The following is a 26,800-nucleotide window of genomic DNA, read 5'->3' on the forward strand; positions in this document are numbered from 1 at the left end:
TAGTAAAATAGTTTTTTATATTCTAATATTATATTAGGTATAGTGTTTATGTCACAAGTGCATAAACTCTACAGTCTACTGATAATTTGAAATTTCATGAGGTTTTTTAGTTACATAAAATTATAATTTCTATGATCAAGTGATGAAATGAATTTAAAAGCAAATTAGAGGAATTATCAAAAATAAAGATACTGTTTTAAGCAAATACATGAATTTGTATAAATGGCCACTCTAATTTAGGATAAAGTACGGGTGACGACCGCTCGTTACATCGTTTTTGTACCAAAAAGAATATTTTATTATCAGTGGAAATAGAATTATTACAATCGTTTATGATAGTCGTACAATCGATGTTACAAACTTTTACGTCTCTGTAAAATCGTATCGTTCCCAACGATTGTTCTCCGAATCACGGAACACGGTTTCGTTCATTATATCACACGCCGTATAAATTAAGTAATAATAAAATGGGAATCGAGGCAAGAATGTAGGCAGTGTCGATTTCGGAATCGATCAAATCGACCTGGCAGTGTAATTAGTTTATCGTGCGTTCTGCGATATAAAAACTATGCATGGGATCATTGCAAAGCTAGACGTTTTCACGTCTACAGAAGAACTCCATTTATCCATTGATTAAAAGTTCTCATTAACTAATGCTTCTAAAACCGCCAAAAAGTTTTGGCTCTTCCCTTTAATGAACACATATGTGTAACTTGTTATTCAAATAAAAGATTATTGAGGTTTCTTTGCATGATTTTGGTTTTCGGTTTACCAAATCATAAGTGATAAATAAATGGAGTTATGTTGTAATGTACACAGCGATTCAGATTCGATCGTACAAAAATGGAAACAGATAAAGATAAGGCGATCGTATTCAGCTTATTAATTATTGCCGTTTTAGCAAAAAAAAATAAACAATAAATTCGTATTCGAATTTGATTTAAACACGATCGTTCGAAGGAACATGAATTTAATAGTAAATAAAATAATCCTCCCTTGCTCAAGATAATCAGAGAAAGAAGCACAAGCCTAAAAAATCAACAAGATAAAAAATAAACGCAGCACCGAATTCGAAAATCGAAATTCATTTACGCTCGTTCCTGCAACGAGAGTTTTTGTAGCTTAAGTACAATCTGAGACAAAAGAAACAACCAAAGAGAAAAGTAGCTTCTCAACGTATCCGACCTCATACAGTACAGTATGATGTACCTATACAAATATAATAATATAATATAATCTATCTATATATAATATATATATGTATATATACGCTTTGTTTCTCTCTGTTCTTTACAAAAATTATACAAGTATACAAGCTAATGCAACGGAATGATCTCGAGTATGTTCGGTCTGTTTCATTTTTTGTCCGCGCATCTGTTTTTTTATTTTCATCCTTCAGCGAGTAAATTTAATAAAACGAGCCTCTATCTGCGGAAGCGACAGCTCCGTAATCATAGGGTAAGTTAAAAAAGAAAAACATGCGTTACAGCGTAAAATGGACTAACGGTAAAACTAAAAGTGAGAGATAAGAAACAGTCTTACGGTTGCGATTCTTAATTCGATGCAATTACATATAAGTACCTCGCCCGAACGTGATAAAGAAATAATACTGATACGATTGTCGCCATTAGTCGACGACCGGAAGCGAATAGGAAGAAACGGGAGGAACAAAAACAGACGATTATGCTTTAATTAAGTCACCAGTGTAATAAAAATATACGAGTCGAACTGACTAGAACCGAGGATTATTCAACTTAACCGATTAGATAAGTAGATTGTTAATACCGAGGACTAGAAAACGTAATGAGGCTTAACCCTTTGTGAACGAAAGTACATGCACAACGCGTATTAATCAATAATTTAACATAAATAAAATCAATTTTCTTTTAAACTGTTGCATCTTTCATCAGGACTCTATAAAATGGAATTGATTTTTTTAGTTCTCGAGTTAACATACGCAAAGGATTAAGCAATAAACAACCTGGAAGATGTAAACGTTGCAGTCCTTTATAGTGAATTGAATATTATTGGCATAGTTACCAATAACTCGAGAAGCATGTAACAGTACAGAAGTTTTTCTGTGGAAAGTATCAATGCTAAAAGAAAACAGATCCTACTTTAGTTATAGATTGTAAGTCGTATATAACAGAATCAACATGGATCCTTTTGGCAAAAATTCCTTTGTGCGTTTTGAACGTGTGTTAAACATGTCCGAAGCCCAATCCGTATGATAGATTGGAGCTACGAATAGATTTAATGCACGTGAGAGCTAAAGTAAATTTGCGATATGAAAGCATCTCGGAGAAACAGAGCCGCGACGGCAAGTTCGTCTGCCTGACCAGTTTGGCACCTACACTACTGTGAAACAACTTTGCGCGTGAAGTAACAACCGGAAGAGCGAAAAAATGTCTGCGGATCTATCTGATTCAATGCGAGCGACCCGTTCCTCCTCCTTAAGTACATATACAATATGAACCTTATCGTACGAATATTATACGTTAGAATAAGTTAGACGCGTGCATATTCTAAACGATTCCACATTCCCGCCCATAATTCATCAGACATTCGACAAACTGAAATTGAGATTGAAACTGGCAAGATAAGATTTGATTCACTTATTTATACAGGAATTAATAAAAACTTGTATACGTGTATCACAGAGAATATTAAATTATGGTATTATTTTTTACGGTCTCGCCTTACGTGTATATGAAAAGTTGAATTTAATGAACGAGTTCGATCAAGTGTCTAATGAATTACAGACAGAAAATTCGTCTATGTACTTCTCTCGCTATACGCATTTATATGAAAATATGGAGATTATCTTAGGCTACGACCGAATTTGCTTAATCGGTGAAGTGTAAGTGCTCTCGTTTCTACCTTTTTTCATTCCTCCCCAAACGAAAGTTTCGAGTGCTTGAGAGATAGAGAAAGAAAATTTGTCGGAGAGGGACGCAATACTGTTGATGACGTTCAATAAACGATGAGAAAAATAAAATAGAATAAAAAGTTCTTTTTCACGTAATGCGTCGTAAACCTACGTGTACCAAAATAGGAAATCTTCGAACTTAAAAATGAGATTTCTAGCACCTTGTTGCTAATCCTGTAGTACTCGAAGGCTACCTATCACAGACCCATCAATCCTGAAAGAGCTGTAGGCGATTTGTATTTGGTCGAATGTTAAAAAAATAACACCTTAGATCATTTCTTCGTTTTTCTTCATCGTCTCGATAATTTCGAGACATGTTACACACGCTCGATGATGTCGCAATACCAGTTAATAATCTGCTTTTCCCTTGATTCCTAATATCGAGAAAAATTTTTTAACACCTGAAGCTATATCTTTCGGTTTTCATGATTCTGCTTAGCGTCTTTTATCGAGATGCGTGATCTAAATCCAAGACTATTAGATATGAGACTTCAGAGAGTTTCTTGAACAAGTATTCGACACACCGATTCATCAATTTGACCACTATCCCTTCAATACTCTCACACAACAAAATACTATGTTTTCGACAGATCCTGCCCGACGATTCTCAATTTTTCAAGATACCGGTACCCATAGGCGAATTTGATATGCGAGCGTCGACTTAGGCTTTGATTACGCTCTTTGATTTCACGTTCTCATTTTACCCAATTAAACGAATATTTAACGGCGAGAACTGGTGTCCTCGTCAAAGGCCTTAATGCATTAGAACGAAAAACGTTTAACCTACGCACTACTGAATAGCGATTACTATAAACTATGCGATCTAAATATACGATCAAGCTGCCTCCATAATTTTTAGAAACTATCGAATACCTACGTACTTGTTTCAAGCGTTTTGCTCGAGCCACAACCAAAGAAATGGACAACCCTGTCACACGTAGTATAAAAACCAAAACGAATATATATGTACAAAGCAAAGCGCTCGGCTGCCTTTTAGATAGAACAACAATTTCGACAAATTTACTAACAATTTGTAAACAAAACAACAAAGTAAAAACTGGAACCCTAACCAGAAGAATGAGACACTTTTTGTCAACGATACGTAAATTCAACGCAGTTTTCTTGACAATAGTATCATGCTTGAAATAAACTCGCAGTTCGGTACCGGAAGGGGTACGATTCTGCGCGACACTAGACCCCGTTCCTTTGCCCGGCAAAGCGAACGAGATACAAAGTAAAAGCAAAATAAGTAGAAAAACACCGTGCCGCTCTAGGAATGCTAATTATAATATAAGTGGCGCCTGATGGATTTAAACAGAGTGCCGTGCAGCGGTTCGATCGACAGCGACTCGGTAAACGAATTGGATACTTCATCATATCAACATGATTCCGAGGAATGTCTTCGAAGAAAAGCCCAAATAAGTAATAAATAAGCAGTACAAAATCTCATATTGGGGGTCACTATTATTGCGAATAGATTGGAAATTTTCGTTTTCCGAGCCGCCTCGCGTCCCGAAAAGATACGTTGAAGTCACGCATAATCCCAAAGTAATCTTCGACCGTGCGTTAATATCTTGGCGAGCGTCGTTCGTTCCATCGTATTGCACTCTGGCGTTCTCGTCTTGGTCGCTCGTTAGGGTCTTTTTTTAAAATAGAGGGAATGAGGGATAGAAAAGAAACGGGATAGTATCGTTTTTAATCGGGAACAGGGAACAGATAAAGCAGAACGAGGGAGGATAGGAATGCGACGAGAAGCATCGCGGATAGTACGCGATCCTGAATCGTATGGGATGAACCTGGAGCCGATTCTTCACGAACGTTTGTTCTTTCGTCGCGGAGAGGGAGTAGAACGGAAACGAGACGCGCCAGAGCCTCCAGCCCGTACGCATCCATGTAACCCACGTCCATGATTGCGTCCGCGTCCATTAACACCTCCTGCAACACCAACAACGATACTACTCAGTCCCAGTCTCTCTCTCTCTTTTTCTCGCACTCTTTCTCTCTCTCTCTCTGTATCTACCACTGTCGCTTCAATTAAATTTCTTTATTTTTGACGCAAAATCCTATCCTCTTAACCCGTATTCCCTTCTCCTGCAAAGCGACACGCCTGCCTTGAGATCCGAACTTCTCGTGGAAGCTTTGTTAAGTGTAAATGAACGTTACGAAGATTCGATGTCTGTGCTTCAACGAGAAAGACTTGGGATAACGTTTCAGTAATTCTACGGATAACAAGGCCAATTATGTCTTTCGTCTATACGAAAAGATTCATAGATTCATGGATGTCATCAGCTCATATAAAACAATGAAGACACTCGGACGAAACGCGTTTAGAGCGCTTTCTAACGAAGCAACCAACGACACAAAAGCTGAATAGACTAGACGAGACTAGGCGCATGCAAAAGCTCCCTTTTTGGTTCCTCTTTCCTTCGTATTCTCTCTTTAAAAACGGACGTATCGCACACCCACGCGACTGTATAAAAATCGGGGACTGACTAGTAAGTTGTTGGAAATGCCATGGACAAACGTACCAGCTTGACCAAGCGACGTTCGATCGATGATAACGCACGCACGTCTACAATTCTTCAATTTTTGCGTTCGAATCGTTTCGAGATTTCCTTCTCGTTCGCAGGAACAATCGTCACGTGAAAAATGTGTATTGAGAAATAAAAGAAGAGGGGAACAAAAGATGATTTTTTTCCGCATGTGGAAACATGCGGTACCAAAGCACGGCAAACGAAAAACGTTTCATTGTATTAATTAAATAAAATTATATCTGGCTTACCTCATCGACGCCGATCTTTCGACATGCTTCGAGGAAGTTGTCGACATTACGCCTGCACCTTGCCATCGTCAGCTTCGGCTGGGGATCGTGATCAAACTGTTACATTTTTTTTGTGTCAAAAAAAAAATGCGGTATTTTCTCGCTTAAATCAGAGTATGATAGCTTACCACAGCTGGCGAAGGAACATGAATGCTGGCAACAGACCGAGGTCTGACATGGTTTGCCAAGTGACAGAGCACGACGCCGTCCGTAAGTGCCGGGGCGAGGTCTTCCGGAAGGGCCATCTTTAACCGTGTTTCGATGTGCTAAAACGAAAGTTGAAGTTCAATCATTTCTCGATTGGTGTTTTCAATTATTTCACAATACACAAGTTACTTGAGCTACTTAATAGGTAAAAATACAAGATTGTGCTAATTTACTTTTAGATTAAACAAGAAGTTTACGAAAAACAAAATAATTTTTGTAAATAATAAAAGAAGAAGTAATTGATGTTACTCACATTTCGAAGTTGTTCGATCAGATCAGCTTCTTCCTTCGCGCGTTCGAATTCTCTTCTCATGGTGAACGAATATTTCTCTGGCACGTTCGTGTTCCAAGTAACCGATCGAGATGATTTTGGACTTCCGCCATTCCTGCTGGGACTTTTGTTACCTTAACGAATATAGACAATCAATTGAATGAACTTAATCTGTTACCGAAAAATAATGAATTTTCTTTCAATACAACATATATACGTATATACCTTCCACGTAACCGACAGCAGTTTTAACCAGTCTGGGCGTGTGACTGGGGCTAGTACTGGAAGATAGGATACTCGAAGAAGTTTTGATTGGTGAGTTAGGCTTCTTATACGGTTGCTCAAGATATTTCCCGTTTTTATTGTTATATTCGTTGTTACTGCCATTTATGATAGCCGCATTCTGATAGTTAATGCGGGATGGAGTCACCTTCTGTACTGGTCTCTTGGTCGCATTCTCCTCGTTGAATATTTGTTTACCGGTCATCGTAACACCATCTTTGTTCCCGGTTAAGTCTGTCTCGTTGTTCTGTACGACCTGTGAATCGTTACCAGGAGGTGTGACTTGCTCCCGTGGCCTGTACACGCTCGGGCCCTCATTCGCCCTTTGTTGTCTCAACGCCTCTTTGTACTCTCTGAAAGTTAAAAAAGTTTCATAATACGCCTAACTAGCTTTGATTATTATACGTCATAACCGGCAAGATACAACAATAACAAACATTTACCTGTAAGTTTGTATATGATTGAGAGGCCTTTTCTCGTCCCCATTCATTAGGGTGGTAGCGTTCGCATTAGATGTTTGCAACGGCTGTACCGATTGCGTGTTCGTCGAGGGCGTCGACGTAACTTGATTCATTGTCAGATGAGTGGATTCGAGGGGTCTGTAAACGAGTCGACGAAGGACATACGATGGTTATAAAGCAAGCTCGTTTATTAACCGGTAAAAATCACCGGTCAACGGTGATTAGTTTATTAACAGCTCGCTTACCCAGGCGGCGTGATCGATGCGTGATAGAGGCCAGAGGTCATAGGTCTTCTGATGTCCGCGCCGTTCTCCGAGGTACTCCTTTCCAATTTTCTCTTTTCCAATTGATCGTGCAGTATCATCGCCTGTGAACATAGTTTCTTGAAGAAAAAGACAGAGGGTCAAAGGTGAGGAAGCGCGCGGTCTTGGTGTGACCGATTTCGGATGCCGCGCGCGTTAATCGAGCTTCCTAGCGAGTTCTTTCTCAATGGGTTAAGGTCATTCAACGCGGCTTTGAACGACAGCCAAACGCGCCTCGACAACATACATATCATTTTCAAGGGACGCCGCGAGTTTCTATTCACTCTCGGCTAAATATAACCGTGGTATCATACGCGACTTCAAGTTAGAGTACAGCAATGCCTGCTTAATGCACATGTTTCTAATCCGTTTAGTGTGCACTTCTTGATTTTGAAAATGACATCATAGACGAGGTGATTTATAAAACATTTTTTATCTGTCACCTCTAATAATTTTAGTATTGCAAAGAACATTATTTCAACAATTTTTTCAAAGTACTATAGTAATCTTCTCCGATGATGTATACATGATGTAAGGTCAAGAAATAGTATGACGTTGATCGCAAAAGCGAAGATTATAAAAAATCATTTGACTAATCAGATCGAGATAGATGCTAGGATTCGCAACCTACCTTGCCGAGCTCATCCTCGAGGGACGTGTGCTCGCCGGGTGAGATGGTACTAGGAGTTGACGTCCCGCTGCACGAACCGTTCACGCCCGTCTCGTGAGGAAGCGTGATAGAAAGGGGTGAACACTCTTGACGCCAAAGTCCTCGAATCTCACCATCGTGCACCTGCGCGTAAAAAGGTGTCCACCAGGAGGTACTACGAGAAACCGTCGACAACCATGTGCGGTGCGTGCTTTGCGTGCGTTTTCAGACAGTTTATTCGCTTTTGTTCTCTTTCTACATATTCGTATCACAGTCAAAAGTAATCGTACTTTAGGATAGACAGAGGAAGGAAAGATTCCAACAGGAAAATTTCTACGATGGACCGAAGTATGCAGTGGTAGTGTCGTAGATACTTCACCCAGGAAAAAATTTACATAGTCTCGTAATTGAAAAGAAACCAGTTATAGTAGAGCCAGGAGAATACGAAGCGAAGAGCGAGGGAGAGGACGAGAAGTGGGATGAGGAAACTAACCGCGCTGTGTATTTCTTGCGACCAGCGTTTGTCGACGCCGTCACTGGTGCTGTAACCGCTGTCGACGTTGTGCCGTCTGTGCGCCCTCGTGTCCAAGGTCGCATGACCCCTCACGTCCAGGGGTGTTCTCCTAGCTCGAACCCCTCTCGCTCTCTCGTGTTTCGCCGCCTGTCTCTCCAGATATTTGAAGATGTGCGTTCGCCCGCGAATGCATAACTGCGAATACGTAACGCGACGCGTCGAGTAAATTCTAATCAAGCGATTGAAACCGTTGGTATAAGCATAGAGATAAGGTAGTGACTTCGGGACATAAGTTTACGATTCTGTTCCTATTAGAAGAAGTTGACTAATTATAAATTTGTTAATGGGAAATAAGACAGAATCTTAAATTTTGTATGAAATAATTTTTTATATTTAATATGCTTACCGAGGCAGGTGGCGAAGTTAAAGGGTTATCTGAGAGTCGAAAGTCGACCAGACTCTTCATCTTCCTCATCTCGTTCGGAAGCACAGATATTCGGTTCCCGCTTATATCCAGCTTCACAAGTCTCAGGTACGTCAGTTCTATACAGTGTACATGTTATAAATAACAATCATTTTCATATTATACTTATTTCTCAATTTATAGCAGTTACATGATATTTATAATGCGTTGTGTTGTATGCTTGCTTGTTTGGTACATTTATCTTAACCGCGGCAAAACTTGAGTGAGTGAACAGCCATGTCGGGGTCTGCACGACTGCGCGATCACGTACCTATAGGCAGGTGCACGATCATGTTGCTCCTCAAGTCCAAGGACCGAAGTCGCGCGAGGTCACCCATTCTTGGCGGCAGGTTCGCAATCTCGTTGCATCCAGCATCGAGCTCAGCCAACGCCGACATCCTGCCTAATTCGTCAGGCAACGATGCCAATCTGTTGTGAGCGACCAGCAACGTTTGCAGCGGCAGTCTGCATATCTCCCGAGGTAGAGACGTCAATTGGTTCCGACTGCGAATGAAAAGTCGTCCATCGTTTTAATTAAGCGCCCGCATACCCCGGCAATTTCCTGGTTCGTGATCACACCGACCTAAGATCGAGGTAGTTGAGCGACTGCAGCATCGCCACAGTTTCCGGTATTATTCTTATGGCATTGTGGTAGAGATACAACTTTTCGAGGAACAGAAACTCCGTCACCTCTTCCGGCAAATCGGTGAAACGGTTCTTCGAGAGGTCTGTAACAGGAATTGAACACGCGAACATTATTATAATTTCTAGTCATTCTTCATCTGAATTCGTTAAAAAAGATATTACATCAAACTGCGTCATACAAAAATATGTTATATAAAAATAATGTTTTGCTAAAAAGTTATACACAAAATTACGAAACTGTAGATGAAAATAGAATTCCTGTGAAAATAGAAACACAACGAGAAGCATTTGGGACAATTTGTAAGTTTTAGTTACAATGTCTGTTGAAACATAAAAAAATAAGGCGCATGTATCTTCTAGAGGAGCTTTGGCTGATTAATTTGGGAAACACCGTCAGGATTCCCCGTAGCAACAGCTGTGCTCCGTTTAGGGTGCTGCTTGCGTTGTGGGGTTCTTATGAATGGGGTGCGACGGTCACGTGCGTGTACGTACAGTCTCGAAACGTAGGAAAAGGATAAGGGTGGCTCAGCTGCTGCCTCCTTTCTGATCAATAACCACACCGCGCTGTGTGCGTTCTCGTCCTACGGGAGTTGGTCCCGTCGCGTCGCGTCGTTTCCCTGTTGTGCCAAAACTTTCCTCCAACTTCCCGGTTCGATAGACACAGCTACCGTAGGACGGCGCTTTGTCTAGCGAAACTCGCGAAAAACTCGAAAATTAATCGCGCAACCCTTTCAGATGGATGAACCAACGTTTCTGATGTGCATACAAAAATAAATACATAATGAAAAGACTTGATTCCGATAAGAAGAAAGAGGCTTTACCATCTAATAGAATAAAGCAACAGAAATCCTGCACTTAATAGGAGTTTAATTCGCGGAAATCTTGCCCCGCTTTCACGGAAATTGGATTACGAGCAGCCAATTTACACGATCGGAACGGAAATTGCCAATGGAGCCGGATACCCGGCTTTTCCGAAAATACACTTATAACACGTCATTCGATCTCGACACTTTATTAGAATTCTGACTGTACGAAGACTTTACGAACATTATACGCACACGAGCTCGAGTCCAGGGTTCCGTTTCCCTCGTGTACGCCTACGCTCATCGTAATGGGAATGCTGTCCATGGGGTGGAAAGCAAAGCGTGGAACCATTGGTATACGGTCGATCGCATAATCGAGCAAGGGCGTCGGCCCGTTCGTGATGGGAACAATAAAAATAGCAACCCCCTGTTTCTGCTTGCTGCATGTAACCAGTAAAATTAAACAATTTTCTATACGCGCCTGACGTTCAGCTAACAATAAGTATCTACTCAATGAGAGTTTCAATGAAGATAACAAAAATAACGATCCATTCTATTTCTGCACAAAGACAATAAAAATAGTAATTTATTCTGTATTTGTACAGTTGCTATAAAGATAATAATCCGTATTTTATTTTCGTATTATAGACTGAGTATTTATTTTGCACTGTCGTAAATTATACGTTCTTATTTCCTAAATTTTTGTACTTTAAAATAAAATGATGATATTCAATTTCGAATGAAATCCAGTCCCACGTAATATCCGGCTTCCTGGAGAGAGGAATCGATCACATCTGACGCTCGACAAGACATCTGGCCTTAGATGAGCCTTGGAAGGACTCCGTGCGCCACGCGAGAGATTTATTATCGAAATTTCCGGTGGCGACGGTGAACACGGTCCGCCGCACGCATTGCCAATGAAAATCGTAACTGAGCTCGTGATTGTTGTGCGTACAAGGTGGTTCGACAAAGGGTCGATGCACTGGACAATAACTCCGAGGACCAAGGTCGAGGTCCAGCCGACCAGCGAGGATCGATACCATATTACGTAGATTTGCGTGACGTCGCGCCGTTGCGAGTACCATTCGCAAATGCATGGGCGTGGCCCATGTAGAGCTCTTTTGTTAAAAGCAAAGTAAAAAGTTACCATATAGGCATAGATATAATGATATCACCTAATCCGTGTCAAGATCGGTCTAACATTTATTAGATTGGTGCAAATTAAATATATAGTTTCTGCAGAATATCGTATATTTCTTTCGAATAATTTATCAATTACTTTTACATTGAATGTACACGATTTCGTTATCCTAAATGCATTAAGAATTTCATTATAATAATCGAAGATTTATTGTCAAAAATAAGAAGCAGTGAGATATAGAATATGATTTAAGTATAAGTGTAGGTAAATCCTTAAGTATAAATTTAAAAAAGACCAGTTGCTATTATCATACTAATTAAAGGGCTAGAGTAGTCACGTAACTTTCCTAATATTTGTCGGTAAATTTTTTACATTCTTTTGCTCTGTTTTGTTGATAATCAGGCGAACATAGTACAAAATGTGGATTTACAGAACTACACTTTTCGTCTTTATATGAAAAGATTTTTTGATTGCCAAATTTCTGTTCGAAAAGACAAAAATTAAATAAAATTCTCACCGAATTATTTCATTCTTAATTTGTTTCATAATAGTAAATGATGAAACAAAAATATGATGAACGATTTTCAAAATTTCAAACTTCAGAAACAACGACATTTCATACGCGCTAGCTTAACAATAATGAATACGACGGTGGAATATTAATGTTTGCATTTTTATCGCGGTCTCTGCTCACTTATGCATAATACAAGCTGAAGACAATCACACCGGAAAGATGGTTTGCGTGGTCATAAAAAGGGTTGGTCGTATAACAACAGCAGGAAGCGTCCGCCTAGTAATCTCCATGATAATCCACGTGCCAACCTGCGATTCAAGATATTAAACAAATCCTCAATTTTTTTGTTAGATTCGAACATTCAACCCTCCCTTGCCCCTTACATATGTGACAACGTACTTTAAATTACCAACGACAACTACGAGTTTGGGCGTGTCACGAGTCCGGAGTAGGTACTAAAAGGGAAGAGTCGACGATTAAACATAAATTCGTGGGCTAAGTAAAAAATAGTGAAAAGATATTTCCTATTTTTTAAGCACCACTAGGACAATTTTTCCAGCAAGAGCGACTGAACACGACGCGGTGTTAATATGGCCAACGCGCAAGGGTGGCCAATAGTGTTTACGTCGCATCGATAGGACGAAAGGCAGGAGAAAATATTGTAACGACGTTAACTTATCCTTCTCGGGTTATATGGGGTTATAAGAGCTCGAATAAGAGCTGCCGTGAAACCGTGGAAACAGAGGGTCGCCCGATCGATAACGCCCCCATGGCAAATATCGTCCATGGGGTTGGAGAAAGCGCAAGGTGTCCCGTGAACACAGTGGCGCGGCAACCCTCTTGGCAAGCTCTTTCCTTTTGGAAAATAAAATCATGGCGAATGCCTCGCGGAACTAATGGTCGGTAACGGTGTTAGATCCTCGCTAACGAGCCAATGCAGAATGAGGGGTTCGGAAACGAGTCAGTTCCACTTCAGATACGATATTAAACTCATTAACGCGATCAACTCTAGAAGCTTGATTGGGGCACTATATTTCCCTAATTCACGGTTCGATTGGATATCTCATTATTTATCAAAACAGATAAGAAGAAAGTATAATAATTTATGATATAGCTGGAGTTATGACATAGCTGTCTCTGGAGTTTTCTACTTCATTGCAACGAATCTTTACGAATGCAGAGTGCATCCAGTCGATCGATACGAGGGAACGGTTGCACGAGGTAATTGACTTTCCTCACGATTTCCGACGCGCCTAGAAAATCGGTAGAAAGGAATTGCGGAGAAAAAAAATTCTAGTGGCGGAATCGTGCGTGGAATGAAGACGCTTTGTCCTTGAATCGTTGGCTATTGCCGTGTCATTGCGATCGCGTCAGAAAGAGAAAATCGTCGAGACGGAACGGGAGGTCGGATGAAGGGAAGAGAAACGATGGAGGGAAAGAGACGAGAAGAAAAGCGGGAGCAAGAGCGAAGAACTGTCTACTCTACACCACTGTCTTTTATAAAAGACCGCCAGTACTTCCGGCGAAGACGCGAGTGTAAACGCAACTCGCATACTCGATCGGACTTGGCCAGCACTGTAGGCAACTTCGAACGCGAGTCCATAATCCGAGATCGAGCGATCATCCGGAATGGTTTTAATCACGTTCTTCAATATCGGCGTCACATATACGTGACGCACCGATTCTACCTGAAAGTTTTGCGTCACGCAACTTAGACTCAAGATTACACACGAATGTTGAAATTTTAATATGTCACGTACACCTGGACGCCATGGGAATTTGTTATATAATCATTTTTATCTGAAATTAACACGTATACGTATGATTCACTGAGTATCATAGCTTATCAGTTTTATTTGTGATTCACTTTGAAAGTAAACCAACGTAGCATTATCAGAAAGCAATTAACGCTCAGATCCGTAAGTTGGCAACTTCGTATAGGTAGTGCGTAAGGATCATGGTCAATTTGTCATTTTAGCATGCAGGATTTTTAGAGAAAAACAACGCACTCATGTGGCATGGCATTGATTCCATGCATACGTTTCGAGTTTAACGTGTACAGTATGAGCGCTTACATGCAGGAAGGCGTGCACGCGTATCGGCACGCTTGAACACGCAGCCAGAGCCAGGCACAATGCGACGCACTGTTCGCCACGCATTGCCTGCCATGGTCAGACGGAGTATGGAAACCGGCTGCGTGATACGCATGTAACATGTATCGCATTATTTATTTTTCCTTATCCCTTAACAGAGTTTTTCCCCACTCGAGTTTTAATTTAAAAATTATTAAACGTCTGGCCAAATCTGACTGATCGCTGTGCAATAAGTACGAAACTGACTCAAAATCTGAGAAAACTTTTAGACGTTGTGCATCATAGGCACTGAAAACTGAAAGATTTAAGAACACTTCACAATTCTCAAATTCTTAATTAAAAACCTTCTTCTACTCTGATAAAAGAACATTTAATAGGTTGTTGCGCTCTTTCAGGGATAGCAAACTTGCTTCGTCCATCAAAATGGGAGTTTGCGCACCCTTTTCTTCAGTTAGAGTCAAGGTTCTCAACGTCTGGGTCATGACCCCCGAGAAGGTCGCAAGACTCGAACAGCGGGAAATCATTATGATTGTTAATTGTTAACTATAATTTGTTGCATTATGTCAATACATTTAGATCAATAATAATAATAATAATAATAATCTCACAATCAATTCGCCTAAACTCGTACTGATGAATTTCAACAACCAGAACTTCATATTTCCTCTGTTTTTATTAAATTATGCAGAAAACGTCAAGAAAAAAGTGACACTAAAACGAAATTTAATCATCAATTTAGATAGCAGAAGTATACACTCTTTAAAAATAATTACATTTATAGTTATCTTATTATAAATTAAATATAAGAACATAACGAAGATCCACTATTTAAAAAACGCATCTCGATCCGGCAAAGGTTGGGAAACGCTGATTCAGAACGACGCAGCGGCACTTCAATTATTGCAGCATCGGGGAGCTCCTCCCGCTTACACCTTTCTTTCACCTACACGAAAAGCCCGAGCTCCGACTCTGGAGAATTTCCTTCTCTCGTTTACCGAGACCCGCTCTCTTTCTCTCAGTTTTCAGCAGAACGAGCGAGAACCAGGTTCCCAGACTCCATCCTTGACCTAAAAACTAATAACCGAGCGAAAAATCCCAGCGAACTCGTCGCACGGGGTGTAACGAGACGAGGAGTCGAGGCAACGAGACCGCGCTCGATAACGCGTCGACGGATCGCATTACGCCCACGTAACCACCGCGACGGCGTTCTGCTCCAATAGGACAACTTTTTCTTTTCTACGCGACTTGTCACTATCAGATAGCGGGTTCACCACCGCGCTGTGAACGCGATACGTCTCACAATTCTACTCGAGGTTACCTCGTTTGTACTCTTTTAACCCTTTCGCCGTACGGTGTCTTTAGAACTACTTAAGACTTAAAGAAGGGGTCTTTCCACTATGACGGCCCGAGAAATCTCTTATAGTTGAGAATCTATTTCCTACTGATAAACCTTTTTTTGGCATGATAAAATTATTATATTTTGCATATTCCGAGAGTAGAAACANCTGTATGAATAAATGGATTAACAACCATTAGGTTAGCAGTGTGGAATAGAATTAATAGCATAAAATCTAGACATTTTGGAATATGGAAGCAGTCAAAAAGAGCTCTATACATATTATAGATGCATCGGTGTGGCTGGAAAGGGCCAGGCCAGATTCGATCGCACCGCGATGGACTCCCTTTGTTCATAACCACTCTGCGTAACCACGAAACAAAGCCCTGGGACATAGGGTCCGTCGTTATTCTCCTGAAGTGCAGACCAAAAGTCGTAGATACCTTGGGATACCTTTTGTCCGATGTCATCGTCGATAAATCGATGACACTTCCTCGTAGTGGCTACGTGCCGTTAAATCTGGACGCGATTAGAGGGTTCGGGTATGGAGGTCGGTAGTCTGGTATTAACGAGCAGTTGGCTAATTTAGCCTAGAACGACGGGGCGAGAGCATGTAATGGATTCATAGATTTGTTTCCACGCGAATTATTCGCTCGGAATCCCTTGCTACTAATTGAAGCCATGAACGAAGCTGCGTAGATACAGATTCGGTTAGCCTTAATCGCACGACGGCCTACTATAATTATCCACGCTCGCAATTATTATCCCCTTGCTCTTGTATTAGAGAGCGGAATAGTTAAATACTACGTACATGGTGGTTTATAATAGAAATAACAACGTGTTCGCTTGTCCTATTTGTATCGTTTACCACTCTGTAAATGTACATATTATAAAAATGTTAAAATCCAATTTACCGTAGCCTAATATTTCTCATTTCGATATGTATAATATGCTCGCATGTTTCGACTCTGTCGTTGGTACCAAAAATATTTTTCGCGTGTCGGTATATGTGTACTCAAAATAATCTATCCACTCATCTAACGGTCTTTGTTCAAGTAGCTTTATTGCGCGTCGTTTACGGTTTAAACGTCACGCTATTTATCACTGAATACCTTCTAATGACCAACTTGTCGTCAATGAAAAGTTGACTGGCAATAAAATAACTTTTAACCACACGAAATGATAAGATTCTGAGGCTATGAAAATTTCCTCATTAAGAAGTGTTAGTTTATCTATGAAAAATGAATTCAAAAATTAATCTCCACTCATGTTTGTTTAGCCTCACTCTGTGTATACAAGACGATAGAACATTGCACGAATATTTATTTCTTGAAACGTTTTCCAATAGAAAGAGAAAGTCATATATCTTTTTATGTTTCAAACAAATGATTTTAAAAATAATGTATGTAATGTATAAAAATGTGCAGAACATCAGAAGTATAATACGCATTATTATTTTTAAAGTATAAAAGAAATTTCTATGTAGATACCATTTTTTCAATTGGTCGCAAATGAAAAATACACAGTTAACTATAACGTATCTCTCTCTTTTTTTCACACCGTAAGAGCGCAAAAGAGCCGATGCAGTAGCAGAATCAAAGGGATTAAAGAGGTCGGCAAACGGCAGACAAGCTCTCGCGGTTCAACGGACGTAAAACCGCGGAGTAAAGATTTGAAAGAACGAGCAGAAATGGATTAGGGTAGAGTCGGTGGGATTCAAGGCTGCGACGACAGGTATAAAAGCGCGGCCGATCGTTCAAAGGTTCGCGGGATAAAAAGCGGAGAGGAGAGACGGTGTCCCTTGTCAAGTCCGCGAAAGCCAAAACTTGACACGCAAACAAAGCCCGTGTGCGAGGCTTAGTCTGTGGAGAAAAATCGTCTCGCGTATGGAAAAAAGCGTGGAAAATGAACAAGAATGATATAACTACTCGCGTCTGCCGCGGATGTGAAGTGTTGCGAAGAGAGATCCACGGTAAATGCTTGTCCAGTCTTTCAGATAGCAGGAACAAAAGTATATGAAATGGTTGAGAGTCTGCGGTTTGAAGTAAAATATAATACTATGTGTACGTTAAATTTTTATCAAAACTGAGATTACGTCCTGCCATGTCCCAACTTTTATTATAAAGATACTTTTCAAAAATGCATAATTACACACTTTGGGTTGAAGTTGTTAGATAAAAAATTTCATTCCCCAAAGAGGAATTGCGATTCACACGTTGAATAGACCTTAAACGAGGGCGAGATAAAATAATAGCACATCTGGAAATGTGGGACAGCGGCACGGAAAAGAAATCCAAACGAAGCGTGTCATTTTCATCAAATCGCACGAACGGAGGTGGATCTCGCCATGAGCTTTTAACCATGACCACGTTTGTGCGATCGCATCATCGTTCTCATTTTATGCTTTTAAGAACATGTGTCTTGAACAAATAATAAATGTCTAAAGAAACTCAGAAAAAAAGTGTGTAAAAAAAATTAATAGCAAATTGTGTACGCGCTAGAAGCATTTAGTTATATCGATTCACAATGACTCTAGGAAATTGAACGTTTAAAATATGAAACTTTATATGGAAGCTTCGATCAGCTTAGCATTCAATGACCCAAGAATAACTTGGTTACATTTGTTAGCCATCTATAATCTATAATATTAGCGTCCGAGCAATACCTACAACAGAGTTAGTATCCATAACAGTTTTTCTTGCCGCTTCATTTCGATCCGTGCCACGTAAGTAAGAGTCGTGCGGGGACTGACAAACGAGATTACCTAGAACGATAATTACGTGCTGACCATCTCTTTTTTTTACTTATCATCACTAGCAATAAACGAAAGTGGTCACTATCGAAAATTGTAGCTAACAATAGACATAGGTAGCTTGAAAACGTTACATCGTTCTTGACAAATATTAAGCTGACGCATGTGGAGTCATTAAACACGTCAGATGTCGTCTAATCGTTTCTTAAATGAATATTTCAATGATCATACTATATTTAATAATATTGTGGTCTATATTTGTACATATGTGGTACATATTGTGAAATTGCAATATATTTCCTATCAATCTCGTTTACATGTACCAAATTGCTTCATCTTCAATTTAATCCATAGTGAACGATGAGACAAGATGATAGATGATTTTCAACCGGAAAATGCAAACTTCAGAAACAGACGCTTCGTATGCACCAACCTAATACTAAGGTTTTATGCCTGCAATGCGGATGGAATTTATCGACAGACAAACCGTGCCAAGTCGAAAGCATGTATAAAAAATCGATCACATATTCTTCAATTCTTTTCATAATCAGATTATATGATAATTGAAATTATGGGAATGATCATTGTGAATTTCGAAAACCAAGATTTCATATTCTTTCCTTTTTCACACATTACAGTCAGATTACACAAAAAGAAAATAAAACAAGAAATATCTCCCAAAAGTGAAGTCTAATCTGTTTTGTTTAACATTTCATGTTTTAATAATTATGTCCAATGTTGTGTAGTACATGGAACACTTAGTTCAGTCTGATTCACATAAATTACGAGAGACTTAAGCGTTTCATCGAATCCGCGGTTATCGAATCGAGAAGAGTCTCCAGAGGGATGGAACTACTCGTTTTAAAGGGCGACAAAAACAGGTATTGATTCGCTTTTCTCGAAGAATATTGCTCGGAATGCTCGTTTCGCAGTTATCGATGTGAGCAAACATCTTTCACTCGAGTTACCCCCGAACAAGTAGTGGTAGCGAATTTACATCAGGGTTCCGTCACCCAGATTATTTTTTAATATTGTTCGCGATCCCGATGCGGCGCGCTCTAAAAAAGTTTGCAGAGCACTGTCGCTGGGTGGTTATCTCGACACGCGGATTATCTTGCGCGCCCGCAATTCTCTAATGCCGCGATTTTTTCTCGCGCATCAGCGAGAAACTTCAGGGTTGACCCAGTTTCGCGAACTATGTATGTAGTGAAAGAACAGGATGCAACCCGATCGTCTGACCACGGAGGTCGTGGCCGTGAAATCTTTTATTGAATTTTAACAAGTTGAAAAACGACAACTGTATGCGTGTTCGTTTAAGTTTTTAAAACGAGCAATTTTGACTCTTCCTTTTCCAATCGCCGATGTCTGGCAAATAGGCGCGTTTACTATATTCATTAAGAATAAGAAAATCAACTAATAAATATGTATTCCTCCTTACACATTAAATTAAGAAATTAAGAAATTAATAAATTAAGAAGATGTATCTATTATACCTCTGTTGAGAACGAGAACGAGTCTCCGGGGAGAATGATTAAGAAATTTTGGAGTAGGTTCACGAGTCCGTTATGACGGCCCTGTGATACGACTAATTATAACTCAGCAAACCATACCACACGCGATACGCGCGAGACTCGACGCGTACGCATAAGTACTTACTATACGTATGTATGCAATCCACCCCGTGGATATACCGTAAGTCGCCGGTGCATATTAGCGACAGGCTGTGAAAACGGGTAAAGTGCCGTTAAAAAACGGTGGATTTTCAAAGAAACAGGCTTCGCCCGTTGGCGTTTTTCTGTCGCACGACTACTTTTTCGAATCCCTTTTCTCGCTCACCACACGTCACTCGATGCTAATTAACGTATTTCCCCTTTTACCCTAATCTAACACGCGCACTAAACGTGCCTTTTTATACGAATCGTCAGTCCAAGTTAACATAAGAACTATCTTATAAATGCGTGTGGTGTAATGGTGATGATTAACTATTTCAATTCCTAAACTTTAAGCATTCTCACGTGAAATTAATAACATCTGACTTTCGCTTATTTCTTATTATTTCCACACGATAATAATGCAAAATCAAGCCTACTTTAACATTAATGTCACGACATTAATTATCTCCGTAAAAGTTATATTGTTAGTTATTTATTATTAGCAATGTTCTTCCGACGTCTGATTTCTTTTTAAAAAGTGCGTTTCTAAAGTGCATAAACTTTCGGGATTGTAATATATCCAATACATCCTTAAACTTGTTTTATTACATTCTTTTTTTCATGATATCGTTCTATCGATGCAAATAAAAGATTTATATCTATACAGCTATGTGAAACATGTACAAATGAGACAGGGACAAATAGACTAGCTGCGTTTCATGTATATAAATATTGCCGCGAACAAAACAAACAAGGCGCAGCACGCGAGATACGGGAGACATGCGGTAATATCACGAACATTAATCGCATACTCTCTAAAACGCGTGCGAGATACACATAGAGATATCTCTATGGAGATACATCGACACGCTTCTCTGTTATGAAGATGCATCGAATGCAACGAGCATGAATTGCAGCACGTTTGCGGCAAAACGGAAAAAGTACGCAACTCTGAACAGTAGCTCAGTGATTAAAAAAGGTGATATTTTTGCACAGAGTCTAGTTAAGATAAAGGTACCTATATTTAAGCGAAAATATAAAAGCGAATGATATTAATATCACGGAGATATATGAACAGACCTATTAACCAATGTATTTTCTGTCTGTTGTCTTCTGGGACTCTGACGCTCTATTATAATTTCCATGTCACTTACAACGTTATTAGGATGATTGGAAAGCAATCCAAGCATTCAACACAGTAGGAGATTCAGTAACATATTGCAAAAATGGCTAAATTCTTATTAATAAATGAATTAAAACGAATTTTGGCATTTTTATTTCGCAATGACCAAATGACGAATCCTAACTTAAACGAAAAACTACAATCCACTAAAGAATCTCTGCATCTAAATTGCATGTTGATCTTTCAGTAATTTAATGTGTGTCCTAATGAATGTTACGATGAATTAAGATGATGTGATTTAATTTCGCCGAAATAAAAGTCGAACAGACGTCTTGTTTCTTTTGTGGAGAAGCAAGAAACTCAATAACATCCCTTTTATTCTCGAACCTGTATCATTTCGGTAAAATTTAAATTTAATCGAGCACTATTCATGAACAGAAAAGGCTCGAATCGCTATTAATTTTTCGTATTGGTATAGCAATCGTAGGGCAGAAGAGTCTATAAGGTGAAAGGTCTATTCGTGTATTTCGTCTGTATCAGTATTTTATTAATTGAACAATCTTGAAATGAGACTTATACAGACTGCTCACGTAGACTGGTTTTCAGCTTTCTTAAAATATGAAATCTTGTTTACTCGTAATAAATATACGCATTATGCGCACTGTGCGAATACTTCGTTTCGTATTGTATAAACTGCAATATAGGCATTTTACAGGCGCACGTGACACAACTTTTTAAGAAGAAATCGCGACATTTGCGTCTAACAATGAGCATGCAGAAGGTATACATATGTATATGTAGGTACTTATAGACGTAAAAAGTTTGAGATTCTCTCGAGACGCGTGTCAGAAGAGCTCCGGCGGTTCTCGGAAAACTTCGCTCTTAGCTTCACGAAACGCCATAGCGGTCGTTTGATCGTGAAGCAAGGGCGATTTCACTACTCTTACAATTAGATGCCTCCGAGCAACACTCGAGAAACTTCATCTTCGAAGAGTGCTCCTTTGGCAGAGAGACAAGAGCGCAGATAAGGGAACATCGGCAATACGCGGACGATGTAACGGTATAGCGTTATGAACCTTATCGACTTGTTGGCACCCCTGTCTTTCTGCAGCTGTGGTGCGCAGTGCGTCTCTATCTTTAGCTCGAAACAGTCCATTGCTCGGGACATGGAACTTTTCTCCCATAATCGTAGCTGCTGCTCTCCCCTTGCCTTTTCTTTATCCTCTCTGTTCCTTCCCCTCTCCTGGTATCCTTCATCGTCGTTACCATTGCAAGACGCTTCAATGAAGCAAAAACACCCTTTCTAGTCTCCTCACTTAAACAGTAGTTAGAACTTGAAATTCCTATCAGATTTTCCTGCGATTCTTGTTCGGAAAAGGGCGACGATTTAATCGAAATCCCTACAGCCCTGAGACGTAGCGACGACCCCGAGACTGAATTGGCCTCAGGCGATTCGAGAAGAAAACGTTTTCGATTCGGCCGACCGGTTCTCGCTCGAGAGACACCTGTCGCAAAGTCGGTCGCGATTGAGCAGAAACGGACAGTAGGGAGAGCCGGTAAAAGATAAAGCATAAACAAGGAACAGTGTTCGTTCCCGCATCGCAGCTACAGTTACCCAAATTCCTGCTCTGTTAACAATTCAATTGTACGACACCTTTTATAGTTATAATACAAAATATTATACAAATTTAATCAATTTTCATCGATCGTTTCAAGTATATTTGTCTCGTCGGAGAAAATTCGTACTCTAATTTCGCGATTGGAGTTCCGCTAGTCCACAAGTCGAATGTCTCTGGTACGTAGGTACTATTTCGAAAGTACACGCAAAGTAGCTGACTCGGAGTGCGCGTACGGCTGAGTTAACGCATAGGAATGTCGAACAGAGGCGAGGGTAAGAGTAGGAAGGAAAAAAGGACCTCACCCTTTTTTCCCTCTTTCTCCTCGAAGAAAGTGCGCAGCACACCGTGACATAATCGATAAGAAGTTTTTTCCGTAGCTCATCGTTTCGACGATCGCACGGCCAGCTCTCGCTTTTTTTTCTCTTTACCACGAGGTGCGCCGCGTCGCCGCCGCCGCCGTCTCGTTTCGAACGCATCCCGTTAGCCACGTGTACAATTACGCGCGAACGAAAGCAGTTAACAACGAGGAAACAATTTGTACAAAGTTACTAATTGACCAGCCGCTCCTGTCTATGGATTGCATTCGGCTTAGCTTATTTCGTTTCGCCATTTTCTCTATTCGGAACTAAAGGACGAATCGTGTGTTTGCTTTCACATACGTATTCGTTCACGTGTGCGTATCCGCAGACAATAGGTAGGATTTTTCTTCGATAGCGCGCGTCGACGACGCGACGCGCCACGGGGTATTGTGCCCACGAGTTTCACTGGTGAATGGAAACAACTGGCATACTACCGCGTGTCCAGTAGAGAAACTCAACTACTCCTGGATAGAGTCGTTGCTACGTTACTTTATAAATACCAGTTCATGTATGTTAATCAGTATCTGAACCTAAACTGGGCTAACTTTGTACGTAGGTGCACTATCATTCTAATCGAACTGCGCTACAATTCTTTATTAGTGAAAAAATAAACTATTTGCATAAAAGCAAATTAAAAAGTAATTTTTTTTAAGAAAAACCGTGCGTTACGTGAATAAATGCAATATAGATGATAATATAAATAATGATACGGAAATTTCATAATATTTTTCAACTGTATCTTTTATTGAGATACGTTTAATTAACGCATTTACAATCAGGAACGATGAGTAATCATCCTTGTTATAAGTACTTTCCTGCTAGCCTACGCTGCCTATCCACTTATCATAGATTCAACGCGACTCGATGCGACGACGATGGGATGAGGCCCGTCGAATCCCTTTTGTCGTAGGTCGAACTGACCTATGGGGATCCTTAATGAAGTTACGTCCCCTTCTATCGTCGTTCTTCGTAGTTAAGAAGCTCCGACACGCGTCTCTCCGTTGGATGAATAACCCGTCGAAATTGTAACAGGAGTATAAAAGTTCCCCACGTCGATCACGTCCCCGTTGCATCGAGGGACAAGCACCAAAATTGCCTCGTCCCCTTTTCTCGTGTTCGATAGGGAAGAATCGCCATCGAAAACCGATAATTCGCGTTCGCTGTTTGCTGGTGAAGTCGGTACATTTGTATCTTTGCAACGAGGGAATATACACCTAATTGCAACGGAGTCCTGATAATTAAAACGCGCTCCAATAACACCAGACAAATTTATTTTCTTCATCTCTGCTTAGATATTTATTTTTAATAAACTGGACTCCTGAAATGTTCACGTTATTTCTATCTTTGGCTGAAGAAAAAGGATATAAAATACTAAATGGTAACGAATGTTCTTATGTACGGGATGTCGCCATGGAGAAATCTCGATCAATATCATGTATCGAAAAGAAAACATTTATGGCACATTGTAAAGTAAATAGATCGTCGTTTGACGTTATCGATCGCTGCGTACACTTTTCCGTAAAAGTTAGAAACCTGTAGGATTGATGAGCAATAGTGTACGCAGTCGATAAAAGTTCTCGATATTATCTGGTTTTATGAAACCTGCACTGATAAGCACACTTGCCTCGTGGGATTAGTCGAGCGTCAGATCAGCGATTAGATTAAAAGAGCCTCTTTCAAGTACCACTTACTCTGCGGTATATTTTTTAACCATGATTATTCGAATCGATCGTGTAAACATGTACTATCAAAATTAAACAAGAAAAGGAAGTATCTTCGCGGCGATGAATAATCGTTTTATCTTCCGTTTTGCATCCTAAATAGTACGTGCAATCAAATGCAGGTCAGAGGATCGATCAGTTTCTATATTCGCAGAAGTTTCTTCTAAATAGCACAAAATCTCTCGAGCTTCCTATCTTCGATGCACCCCGAGAGTATCGACAGTCTCAAAAGTTCGAGCAGTTTTACGCTTCTGCGCACGTAATCCCTCCTTGGATATCAATGTCCGTGGAATACAAGATTATCACGGAAACAGGAAACACCAGGTGTGTCACGATAACGTCTCCTGTGTAAGCGTAAGTCACTCTATCTCGTTCATTTCGAAGTGGTCAATTTTGTAAAGTGCGAAATTTCGTTCACAAAAATGTAATTAATGTCAGTCATTAATATCTGAAAATATGGTATCTTTTCTTCGACTTCGAGAAAAATTCATTTTTCAGATTTTCTTCCAAATGTGAATGAACTTCGTTATTAAATTAATGAGAATTCGCCGAATTCTAAACACCATATCATATGCTGGGCACATGAAAGTCCATTTCCAATTCCTAACGGATTGTTACTTTAGAGCTTATCTATCTTTCGAATAGGACGGAACTGGAGTTTGTATGTATGTAAATGTATTTTTTCATACACTTTCGACGAGCAATCGTTATATAGTTCCACTATAACCAGCCGGCTACTAACACGAACACATATGTATGTAATAATATAATCATAGCCACAGCGGTGCAATGCTCCGTAATGCAAATACGCTTCTATTATGTAACACTTTATACAGAGTTTCTTGTTAATTGTTATAGAACACAAAACATAAAGAAAGTACTATATGTCTTTAAAAAGACAGCAGGTAACAAATGCCTCAATAGTTTGTTTGTCTTTTATCAGAATAGTAAGAGAGATTGGAATGTTTCAAGATTGTCTTCCAGTAACGGCTGATAAAAAAATACACGCTCAGTCATACAAGTTGAATGAAGGGTACGCACAGCTGTAAACTGAACAACACTGCATACATCCGAAGTATTCACTCGACGTCACATATATGCGAGCAAATATGACATAAACCCGAATGTTCGAGGTTTACTCTAACTATGTAACGTAGAATTTGAAGATTGAACACATCAAACGTATCGAGAGTAAAATCTACTAGTGATTTCCTAATCCAATTTTTCTAAAATTTCTTAAACGATAGAATCACTATAGTTTCTCTACATTTTTCTACGATGCTACGAGATTCATGTTTTAAAATATAAACAATGCGTGAAAAACCTGCCGCTTTATTGCTATAATTTTTCATTTAAAAAAAGGAATGGAAGAATTATTTGAAGATGATTTCTGCCTCGTTAGCACACTTCGTTCAAAATAATTTGGAGTATTTTTAGTATTCACTGTTGCTTTTTGACTTGTTAACTTTATATTTATACTTGTGCGAACCCTTTTAAAAGAAGCTGAAAATGAAAGAGAGATTTAAGTGGAAGACGCTTAAAAAACTCACCGGCGATGACCGTGTCCTGTAGATTGTATTTGCTAGATCCCGTTTTCCCGACCTTTGGGAAGTCCTTAAGCTTCCGACCGCTAAGCTTCAGCTCGCCGCTCAAGTGTGCCTCTTCCAGGATCCGCTCGAGACTCCTGGTGAGCTGCTTCTGTATGTGGCCACTCATGTTCGACGCGACCATCGCCATATTACATTTTTCGGGCACGTTATACGCGGAAGCACGGCAGTCGGGTATTCTTCCTGGCTTACCAGCCGTTCGTCTTTCAGACGACGAGGCGCGATGTTCAGATTCGGGGGAAGAAAAAGAAACTGCTCGCCTACCAACTACTCCCAGTACTTGCTCCTGCGCTACTGAGTCTACTGAGGCTACTGATCACGCACGGCGCACGGCGCACGGCGCACGGCGCACGGCGCACGGCTTCAGCGATGCGCGCATGGTTACGCGCGACTGCAGCACCACCGCTTTCGCTACGACTACGACTCTATCTTCTAAACGACGTCGACTATACTTAATCGAGAATCGATTCTTATAAAAAATTTAAATCCTTAATTATTTTCATAAAGATATAAGAATAGACCGAGCACCCAAATAA

General features: G+C 40.0%; 1 protein-coding gene across 2 annotated transcripts; it reads right to left on the reverse strand.

Annotated features, from left to right (window-relative positions):
- Nucleotides 1–271: 271 nt before the first annotated feature.
- Nucleotides 272–26,586, reverse strand: Lrch (Leucine-rich-repeats and calponin homology domain protein). Of its 2 annotated transcripts, none has more exons than XM_018033633.2 (13): nt 26,208–26,586; nt 9,483–9,627; nt 9,171–9,403; nt 8,843–8,979; nt 8,416–8,631; nt 7,905–8,066; nt 7,217–7,338; nt 6,954–7,109; nt 6,454–6,863; nt 6,211–6,362; nt 5,879–6,016; nt 5,712–5,789; nt 272–4,864 (listed from the first exon to the last, which is right to left on the reverse strand). In XM_018033633.2, exons 1-13 carry the CDS (start codon nt 26,392–26,394, stop codon nt 4,625–4,627), a joined length of 2,376 nt encoding a protein of 791 aa, XP_017889122.1. In that variant the 5' UTR covers nt 26,395–26,586; the 3' UTR covers nt 272–4,624. The 2 variants fall into 2 exon arrangements, with proteins under 2 accessions (XP_017889122.1, XP_017889121.1); XM_018033632.2 differs by having other exon boundaries at nt 5,712–5,807.
- Nucleotides 26,587–26,800: the final 214 nt, after the last annotated feature.

The sequence above is a fragment of the Ceratina calcarata genome, unplaced genomic scaffold (assembly GCF_001652005.2).
Source record: "Ceratina calcarata isolate Rehan_Ccalc_2016 unplaced genomic scaffold, ASM165200v1 scaffold72.2, whole genome shotgun sequence".
Taxonomy (NCBI): domain Eukaryota; kingdom Metazoa; phylum Arthropoda; class Insecta; order Hymenoptera; family Apidae; genus Ceratina; species Ceratina calcarata.

What these genes read in the sequence shown, in the direction of transcription:
- Lrch (XM_018033632.2), bottom strand. Translation starts at nt 26,394, where the DNA reads ATGGCGATGGTCGCGTCGAACATGAGTGGCCACATACAGAAGCAGCTC. An exon ending in TCGAGGATGAGCTCGGCAAG is followed by an intron (nt 7,339 to 7,904) that starts GTAGGTTGCGAA and finishes CTATGTTCACAG; the next exon opens with GCGATGATACTGCACGATCA. An exon ending in GCATCGATCACGCCGCCTGG is followed by an intron (nt 7,110 to 7,216) that starts GTAAGCGAGCTG and finishes ACTCGTTTACAG; the next exon opens with ACCCCTCGAATCCACTCATC.